The sequence below is a fragment of the Sycon ciliatum genome, chromosome 3, assembly GCF_964019385.1.
Source record: "Sycon ciliatum chromosome 3, ocSycCili1.1, whole genome shotgun sequence".
Lineage (NCBI taxonomy): Eukaryota > Metazoa > Porifera > Calcarea > Leucosolenida > Sycettidae > Sycon > Sycon ciliatum.
In genome coordinates this window covers 25,618,989-25,628,988 of record NC_088645.1, presented here as the reverse complement: position 1 = coordinate 25,628,988, position 10,000 = coordinate 25,618,989, and the positions used below count along the sequence as shown (strand labels likewise).

Genomic DNA, 10,000 nt, shown 5'->3' with positions numbered 1-10,000 from the left:
ACGAGCACAGTCATATACTTGAGCAGCCAACGATCATCCTATTCTGCTACTTTTTTGTTATTAATATTTTCTTCTAGTGATATTGTGCTTTACTGGCATCCTCTAGTGACGTGGTTTTTGTCCCGGTATCTGTTTATAGTATCAGTCCTGGCATGGTGTTGCCTAATTTAGCAGGGTTTGTCGAAGGACTCTTCCTTGAACAAATTTTTTACCTTTGTGTTTTCTTTGTTGTGTGTTAGTTCGTTCTTCTTGAGAACTGGGACGTCTTCTTTTCTTTCTTTTTTTTCCCAATTGTTCAATCTCTGTTGGCGAATGTGTGTGCTTCCTTCCACACAGCACTTTTTCTCTGCCCTCTCCGAGCTCTTTGTGTGTGCGTGTGTGCGTATGTTCGTGTGTTTGCAAGAAATTGGAAATTTACCAATGCGTGGGTGGCTGTTTCTTCGGATGCTCCGTCAAGGGTTCATATGCAGGGCTTATCACCTGACAATCAAGAACAGCTCGTGTGGCTCAGTTGGTTGAAGATGGGATTGAGAATTGGTTTGTACTTTGAAGTAAGTGACTCAAGTCCAGGGCTTGGCAAGTTTAGGAGAGAAAGAAAAGAAAGAAAAAAAAGTTGGCCGCGAGTGATTTTATAAAAAATTATTATCATTGTTGCCTGATGATTGTTGTGATATGTGAAACTCAGAGTTGTGACGCAGCTTGCAATCTCTCTTGTGTAATTAATCATTGTGTCTGCAGATTTTATGCTATGTTGATTGTTGTTGGCGGTGATTGTACATAATAACTTGGCCTCCTTTATTTCTTTTTTCCTGTTTCCTCCATTGTTGAGCAGCAAAGCTTCTTTCTAGACCAAGGTTGTCTCTCTGAAGAGGCTTTTCTGTTTTGCTGGATTTCCCCACCTCCACCCCTTCCAGATGCCTTGCTTTTGTAGACTTTCATTCCCCAGTGGCAACGTTCTCTAACTCCGCACACTGTTGTGGCCGACCCCCAAGCTCTCACGCCCAGGCCAACAAAACGCCGGATCGCCATAGAGACACAAATCTTACACAGAGCTCTCACACCCAGACCAGCAAAGGATTGCCATGGAGACTAGGCCGAATACAACCCTCGTGCCCAGGCATAGAAACACAAAGAGATGTCACCACGGAGATTTCTGGGAATAATAATTGGAAATCTTACCAGATGACCTTCTTGCGACGTGTCGACTGCACAGTTGTATTGACTACAACCCCACCAGCAGTCCCACCAACTCCAGCAGCAGCAAGGAATAACGACAATACTAGAAATGCACAGTCCAGGCAAGAGGCACATGTTCACAGTTGTAGACGTCGTCCATCTTGCGGCCCACAATTACGGACAGATACTTGATAAAATCAACATACACATACTTTGACATAATTATTTAAAGAAGGAAAGACAGCAAGGCAAAAAATATGATTTCCGCACTGCTAGAATTCCATACGCAAAACAGTACATTCAGCAACAGGGAGGCCCAGATCCCAGGAGGCTTCATTTGCAGAATTGACTAGCAACGAAATAGAGCCGCTCTCCTACGTTGAACTAAAGTAAAAATTTCATCAATGGCGCGCACGGCAAATTTCCAAACGCGTGCACGACATGGTGCTAGAGCATTGGCGGAGGCGAGGATCAGGGACTGATCGGGGAGAGTGGAGGCCATTGGCCAGGCAGAACAAAACGAGAGGTGATGCAACAGCTCATCGTGTCTCTTGCCCACAACAGCCAAACCGATAAACATGTCTATGGGGGACGAGAGGAAACTATAATTGTGAAAATGCTGACAATCGGGGGAGAGAGTTCTCCGCACTAAATAATGAGCAACGTGCGCGCGCGTGTGATGCCAAGAACGACCTTGGGGAAATGATGGGGTGAAGGAGTGGATGGGAGAATAAACAGAAGGGCAGCGTAGCCAGCGCAGAGCCAAACACGTGCGCCCACACGCACACGTGTATACGGGTGGACTGCAGCACTATTCGAGTAATAATTAAAGTGCCAGGGGAACAGGGAGGAGCGCCGCAGACAGGGTAATGCTTCACTGGTATGGCCCATGGCGAGAGAACACGCCGTGCGGTTCTGTTCAGCTGCACGCTACAAATTTCTGCAGACAATAGTTAGCCTTCCAGTCGGTGTGGCGAAGGGAGACTCGAGCATGGCAATGTGAGTTGTGACGGAATACGAATAAGAAACGCAACCAGGTGTGTAGGGAAGTTGGACGGTGTGCCCGCCGTCTAACCCTCGACCTGGCCAACATCCGAGAACGGCGATCCGTTGGCAACAAAGTCCAGCTTGAAGCGCAATCGGAGGGGTTCCTGCGCGACGAGCACACGTCAAATGACACGCGCAAACATGTGCACGCACGCACACACCCACACATACACACAAACAACACGGGGTGCTCAATAGCCCGATCCAACAGTGCTTGAGAATCTGTGTTTACTCTTGCACACAGCTCTGTGAATTTGACCTCGGCGACTGAGCTGTCTTGCTCACTCTCAGGCACAACTAAACATCGTCACCAAGGTTCAGCACTATCAATGACTACTTTATTGTCTTCGATAATATTAAAATCCGCTCAGAACACTGAAGCTCCAATTCCCCATTCCATGTAACACCTACTGATCTCATATTGGCCACGAGCCATTGTGAAATATAGGATTTAAACAAGAACAATAGCAGCAGCAGCAGCAGCAGCACCACCACCACCACTTTCAGCAGCAGCAACAACAGCAGCACCACTACCACTTTCAGCAGCAGCAGCAGCACTACCACCACCACCACCACCACCACCACTTTCAGCAGAAGCAGCAGCAGCACCAGCAGCAGCAGCACCACCACCACCACCAGCAGTAGCAGCAGCAGTAGCAGCAGCAGCAGCACCACCACCACCACCACCAGCAGTAGCAGCAGCAGCACCACCACCAGCAGTAGCAGCAGCAGCAGCACCACCAGCAGTAGCACCCTGAGGAGCAAAATCACCGTCACCAGCACCACCATCAACAGCAAGAACAGACAGGCATACCTGTGCTGGGTTAGCGATAAGCATCACTTGATTGATAGTTGGTGGAGCAGAGAGAGGGTTGTTGTGTGCCGGTAAGGACTCGCCTGATGCTGGTTGAAGTTTTACCCGTTGTGACTGGAGAGCAGCAGACACAGCAGCACAAAATACCAATATCGTGAGGAATGCCACAAAAGAGTACTTCAGTAAGACATTAGTAATTCAGTATACATGTGTGGGCGTGTGTGAGTGAGTGAGTGAGTGAGTGAGAGAGAGAGTGAGAGAGAGAGAGAGAGAGAGAGAGAGAGAGAGAGAGAGAGAGAGAGAGAGAGAGAGAGAGAGAGAGAGAGAGAGAGAGAGTAAGTTACATTTTATAAAGACAGGTAAGTCTAACAAATGAGGACTGAGACCTCTACAACAGGGTTTTTACGCCTGAAAGCAGGTGCATGATTCAACAAGCAGGTTGTCAGTCTAGATTTTATGAGAGAGAGAGAGAGAGAGAGAGAGAGAGAGAGAGAGAGAGAGAGAGAGAGAGAGAGAGAGAGAGAGAGAACCATTGCTCACCTTGGGAACAGCAGCCTGGAAGGAGAAATTCGTAATGGCTGCCATGCTGGTATTCATTGTTTGCACGACGTACGTCTGCACGTTAGGTTGTGGTACATTCTGTAAGGGTAGCACACAGACACATACACACACACACAGACACACACACACGTACACACACACATACATACACACGTACACACACATACACACACACACATACATACACACGTATACACACACATACACACACACGTACACACACATACACACACACACACACACACACACAATACGTAGGAGAATTAACATACCGTAAAAGTCCGTATATATGTACCTGCCCGAAAGAAATACCCCCTTCATTCTTTTGGCTCTGTCTGTTGAAGTCAAGTCAAGCCCGATAAACATACTGCCCGAAATAAGTACCGGTACGGTGCGTACATGCAACACGTAGCATGTACATTGTACATGTACATCGACATGAAAATTACTTCTCCACTACACACAAGTCAGGTCCGAAAGTTAGTTCGTGCCAGAAAGTCAGTACCCGCCCGAAAGTTGGTACGGGTGTGGTCACTAAATTCGAAAGTAAATACGTACTTATTTACGGACTTTTACGGTAAGGTGATTGATGGTGAGCTCATTTTTCAAGATATACACTCGACACGGGCAGGCAATTGATGCACACAAAGCGTGCGCAGACAGAGCATCTGAGTGGATTCTCACTGCAACGCCCATCAGTTACGACCATGTACGAGAGAGGGAAAAAGACGGTGCATCATGCGGTACACATCACATCATCCTCACACCTGAACCTGGCAACCAGCAATGGATTCAAGGCCTAGCCTAGGGCAAGGGTGGTGGGGGGTGGTGGGGGGGGGGGGGGGGGGGCAGCAGAGGCTATCACTGACCTGCGTTATAAATACGAGCATCCGGAGCCCATTCTTGTCGAATGCGACAAGCGGTGGCTTGGAGCCTGGAGAGAGAGAGAGAGAGAGAGAGAGAGAGAGAGAGAGAGAGAGAGGCAAAAGCAAATTGGCAACTCACAAACACAAGAAGTGCAGCAACCTCAAACATGAAGTAGATTTCAGTGTTCAGGGCTTTCACCACAGTACTGTCGGGTAGCGCCGAAGAGCGACCAGGCTAGAATATCACCAAGCACAGCATACCCATGTATACACGGTGACTCCACTGTGCATAGACTGTAATACATGAAAATAAGAACGGTCTAGGCTAGGAGGCTGACCCCCCCCCCCCCCCCAGTTTTTTGGCGTACTGTAGTACATCCACTGTACACTGCGAACTTTGAAGCCGCGATGCTCGCATGATCACATGCACACATCACCTTTTAAGAACTTCAGCACCAAGTGAACAACTTCCATGTCGTGAACGCCTTCAGTACGGAGAAGCAAGGCAAAAGAAGAACCGGTAGAAGTATGCCCCCAAAAGACTTACTCATCTGGATGGAGTCGATCGGGACAAAGAGGTCACCGGTACCGCCTGCTGCTGGTGATGCCGCCGCGGGTTGGGCTCCAAGAGCTTGGGGTTGTGCGGGTTGCATACCTGCATACACGAGAGAGAAAGAGAGAGAGAGAGAGAGAATTTCTTAGTCATATTATTAGGGGTGAAACGATTACACTTTTCAACTATCGGTTAACCTACCCTTGTATCGATTCGATTATCGATTATGATACCGATTACTGCGTCCTAGAAATTGCTGCGCCAGACCAGCACAAAGCATGCCGTGTTGACACATACACATGCAGATGAACCGCGTACTCTACACAGCGCAGCGGCACATCACGTGCGGGTACAGTGCAGTCAGTTTTTGATTTCATATTTTTACTACTAACCAGTCATGTACATGACATCTTGAACACTTTTTTTTAATCGTGTAATCGAAACAGACAGCATTATCGAAATCGCTGCGTTGTAATGATCGATTAGACGGATAACCGAGATAATCGTTTCAGTCCTACAGTCCATTTCAAAACTATAGACGCGTAGTGTTTTTGAAATATTTCAAATTTGGCTGAAACTTTTTGAGAATAGTTTTCGGAATATTGCTCAGGTCCGCTCCACAATTACTCTCATATAGTTTCTAAGCGATTGGATAACAGATGCCCAGTTTGGAAAAAATTATGCACAAAGGGATCACAGATTTTATGTGGTATAGATGCTGGCATAACGGTTTTTGCCTAGGTACGCGTCTATAGTTTTGAAATGGACTGTACATACTATGAAGACCGTACAACAATACGCGTACTAGCAAGGTCGTAGCTGTGTAGCTGCATGCCACATTACCTGCAGTTGTCTGTTGCTGCGTAGGTGTAGCTTGGAGCATGTCCATTCCCTGCAGTGATAAACACACATGCATATAGCATGCAACACATACAGCACACACACACACACATGGAGGAATAGTCAGTCTGCCATGCCCGCACCACAGACATTCCACATGTCACATGATACGCTCCTCAACTCTCTCTCTCTCTCTCTCTCTCTCTCTCTCTCTCTCTCTCTCTCTCTCTCTCTCTCTCTCTCTCTCTCTCTCTCTCTCTCTCTCTCTCTGTGAGATCAAATGCACCGTATTGGTAGAATTTGGTACAAACAACAACAAACAAACAAAATACCCTACTATCACTACTCCCACAATAATACTGTAGTGCCCTGTCAGAAAACAGTACAACATAGGCTGCTGTCTTCTACAGTGCACATGGATAAGGTTGCCTACAATGGTACAATGAACGAAAGAGTCCAGACATCAAACGATGCAGAGTTAGGAAACTTCTACTTTGCTGTAAGCTAACCAAGACACTCCCTACTAGGCATGTGCATGCATGCATCCCCCCCCCCCCCCCACGTGCATCCACACACTCACATACACCCATACATGTACCCCCCCCCCCCCCCACACACACACTCATACAATCATAGCAATGTGCTCACACATCAACTCTCACCAGTCCAGTTGCAGGTGCTGGTGCTCCCATTCCAAGCAGTCCACCGTTCAGGCCACCTAGACCTGCTCCTGCAGCGGGCGGTGCTGCACTACCACCAATATCTGTTACAAGAAACAAACGCATTGTGCATGGGTATGTGTGTGGGTGAAATTAGTGGTGATCAACTCATCAGCCTTGCATGCTGTTGAGTGGTGTAGTCCAGCACAAGTTTGTTTGCTGACATCGCTTTGGCAATCGGCATGTGGAAGTGGAAGCGCGGGGTAAATCCAGGCTTAGAAGGGGACCAACGACTATGCACAACGGCTCTCAGTGCATTCTATACAGGCCCCAAGCAGGAGGGTCTGGGGAAAAAGCCCATAAGGGTCTATGGGAAAAAGCCCATGAGGGTCTAGGGGGGAAATCCCATGAGGGTCAAGGGGGAAACAGCCCATGAGGGTCTAGTGGGGAAAGCCCATGAGGGTATAGGGGAGAAAGCCCATGAGCGTCTAGGGGGAAAAGCCATGAGGGTCTTGGGGAAAAGTCCATGACTCATGAGGGTCTAGTGGGAAAGTCCGGCTACACCAGAGACAGCAGCACTGGTTAGGTATCAAGTGAGCACTGCAGTGCAGTGCACTGCACAGTGTACACAACACCAGATCCTATGCAGTCATTGCCGCCGTGATGCCTACGTTCACGGATGCGGATTCCAGCGAGCAGCCCCGAGCCCCAGCCCAGCGAGCACTATCAAGGCAACATGGCGATCGGCTTACCCAACATGGCGAGGTCGTCGAGCAGTGATGCCGATCCACCGCCGTGCACGGCACCATCGGACGCTGTGGCCATCGCAGGACTGCTGTCACCGAGAGGGTCCAGGCTCAGCAGAGTGTCAAGATCTCCCAGGCCACCGCCACTGGTCGATGCCGCCGCCATGGCCTGCGATGCTGGTGCCGGTGCACCGATACCTCCCAGCAAATCAAAGTCATCACCGCCAGCAGCAGCCTGGAGAAAGAGAGAGAGAGAGAGAGAGAGAGAGAGAGAGAGAGAGAGAGAGAGAGAGAGAGAGAGAAAGAGACAGAGAGAAAAAGAGAGATGATGGGCTCCCCAATTATCGTGCACCATTACACTCAAAATGCACAGCATCAGCAGGAGCAGGAGCAGCAACAGAATATGAAGGCCAGTAGGCCAGGCTGGTTACTGAAAGCTACCGTTTAGCATTCATTTCAAAGGCAATTCACGTACATGTATGGCTTTTCGAATCTATTCCAAATCAACTGGCAGTGACAGTAAATATTCTAGCCAGGCCTTCACAGTGCAATGCACAGCCCCCACAGACACGACACACACACATCCATTAGTGAAATCTTGCATTCACAGAGATGCACATGGCTTGTAGAAAGCACCCAGAGACGGTTCGCTCACCTCCGGAACGGCAGCCTGTGCCAGGGTTTGTTGGCCAGCAGAGGATGCTGGTGTTGCTTGGCCAGCTATCTTCCTATCGTGTAACTCCAATACCTTGGTGAGCTCATCGCTTAGCTGGAAGATTTCAGCTGCACGGGAATAGGAGAAAGGTGATATGAGAGAGAGAGAGAGAGAGAGAGAGTGAGAGAGAGAGAGAGAGAGAGAGAGAGAGAGAGAGAGAGAGAGAGAGAGACACACACACACACACATACACACAGACACAGACACACAGACACACGCAGACAGAGGGAGAGAGAGACAGAATCGGATTTCAGCTGGCAATTTTTGAAACAATCAGCATCAGCCCAAAATGTGAACAAGACAGAACTCTCACGAGAACAGCAACAGAAGAAGCAACAGCAACAGAATACACCACTATGGGACAAAATAACGATAGACTACTTGTAGAGGTTAAGAGAAAGAGACTCACTCATTTGATCACCGCCTTCATCTACTTCCGTTGCCATCTTCTGTAGCTTAGTTCTCATCTCTACACATGACTTGTAAAGTTCCTGAACAAGACAACACAAATAAACACACAGGTATTACGTACGTGTTTGTGTGTGTGAGGGGGGGGGGGAGGGGCTGTGTGTGTGTGCGTGTGTGTGTGTGTGTGTGTGTGTGTGTGTGTGTGTGTGTGTGTGTGTGTGTGTGTGTGTGTGAGAGAGAGAGAGAGAGAGAGAGAGAGAGAGAGAGAGAGAGAGAGAGAGAGAGAGAGAGAGAGAGAGAGAGAGAGAGAGAGAGAGAGAGAGAGAGACAGAGAGAGGCAGACAGAGACAGAGAGAGGCAGAGAGATATGCATGCTGCACTGTGCATAGTACATTCAGTACGCACACACAATTCATATTGCTTCAGCCAGTCACTCAAAGTTCCACTGATGAGACCTAACAAGGTCAAACAGCCTGAACAGGTGTCCAGATATAGAGCACAATGCATACATGTATGACTGTGAGCACTTACCGTGATTATCTCATGGTTCTGTCCCGGTTCATAATGGGCCAACATCTCCGTCAGCAATTTGATATTGTTCTGGCAAGTTTCTAGCTCAGCAATACGTTTCGATAAGTTAGTCATCTGAAGGTTGTCCTGTTGACGTGAACATAAGCATAGAAATAGACAAGCACTACAGTCAGACCTCGCTTAACCGCACACGTCCGTTTTCCACAATTAATATCCGGACATGCGAGGGAACCGGACAATCGAACACACATACTGTATGTATGCATTACATATGCTGTGAATCGGTAACCAACGATTTTTCCGGATGGCGAGGGGTCCGGGTAAAAGAGGACCGGATAAAAGAGGACCGGATAAGCGAGGCCTGACTGTACCAATATCCAGGCATACAACGTTACATTGTCAGACTAGAAGCCTGGCAGCGAGTCCCATCCCAGCCCCAGTGCTCCACATGGGCAATCCAGAGACCAATCAATACTTGCTAAACGCGTCAGTCACTGAACACGCTGTCCAGACCACACACATACGGGACAAATGACCACCCGGCGAAGAAGGCAGAGAAACAGACATACGGCAGTAGATATTCGAACCGTACAACAGAGCAAGGTGTGGTACTGGCGAATGCCGTTAGTCAAACAGACGAACAGACAGACAGGCAGGCAGGCAGACAACACAACCACTCACTTTCTTGACCATATCCTTGATAAGGCGGTTGGCCGCTTCCAGGTCTTCGGGGTGCTTGCTCGCAAGAAGCCGTTTCAACAGCTGCAACCACCAAACACACACGCGCACACACACACACACACACACACACACACACACACACACACACACACACACACACAGCTGTCCCGTCTCTACACTACGGTAGAATTCAACCGACTACATGACTGTACTCTTTTTTAATTTCTACCGCCCGCAGACACACCAAGTCCTTTGCTACACAAAATGAAAACCTCTCCAAATCTCTCCAAAACAAAGACAACCAGTAATTTCTACCGCCCGCAGACACACCAAGTCCTTTGCTACACAAAATGAAAACCTCTCCAAATCTCTCCAAAACAAAGACAGCCAGTAATTTCTACCG

The 10,000-nt window shown here is 48.4% G+C and overlaps 2 protein-coding genes across 2 annotated transcripts in view; one reads left to right on the top strand and one right to left on the bottom strand.

Annotated features, from left to right (window-relative positions):
• Positions 1–351, top strand: part of LOC135811900 (uncharacterized) — a 7,009-nt gene extending 6,658 nt beyond the window's left edge. Inside the window, exon 6 of the mRNA XM_065325143.1 lies at positions 1–351. This exon is cut by the window's left edge and continues 1,799 nt beyond it. The gene's annotated coding sequence lies outside the window, so the exon portion shown is untranslated.
• Positions 352–1,312: 961 nt separating this feature from the next.
• Positions 1,313–10,000, bottom strand: part of LOC135811899 (ADP-ribosylation factor-binding protein GGA1-like) — a 14,093-nt gene continuing 5,405 nt past the window's right edge. Inside the window, exons 7-18 of the mRNA XM_065325142.1 lie at positions 9,598–9,678; positions 8,917–9,042; positions 8,387–8,468; positions 7,918–8,045; positions 7,269–7,497; positions 6,520–6,620; positions 5,861–5,909; positions 5,012–5,119; positions 4,468–4,532; positions 3,578–3,676; positions 3,038–3,151; positions 1,313–2,327 (exon numbers count right to left, since the gene is read on the bottom strand). Coding sequence (XP_065181214.1) covers positions 2,247–2,327; positions 3,038–3,151; positions 3,578–3,676; positions 4,468–4,532; positions 5,012–5,119; positions 5,861–5,909; positions 6,520–6,620; positions 7,269–7,497; positions 7,918–8,045; positions 8,387–8,468; positions 8,917–9,042; positions 9,598–9,678 — 1,263 coding nt within the window. The 3' untranslated portion in view covers positions 1,313–2,246. The remainder of the gene's footprint in view (positions 2,328–3,037; positions 3,152–3,577; positions 3,677–4,467; positions 4,533–5,011; positions 5,120–5,860; positions 5,910–6,519; positions 6,621–7,268; positions 7,498–7,917; positions 8,046–8,386; positions 8,469–8,916; positions 9,043–9,597; positions 9,679–10,000) is intronic.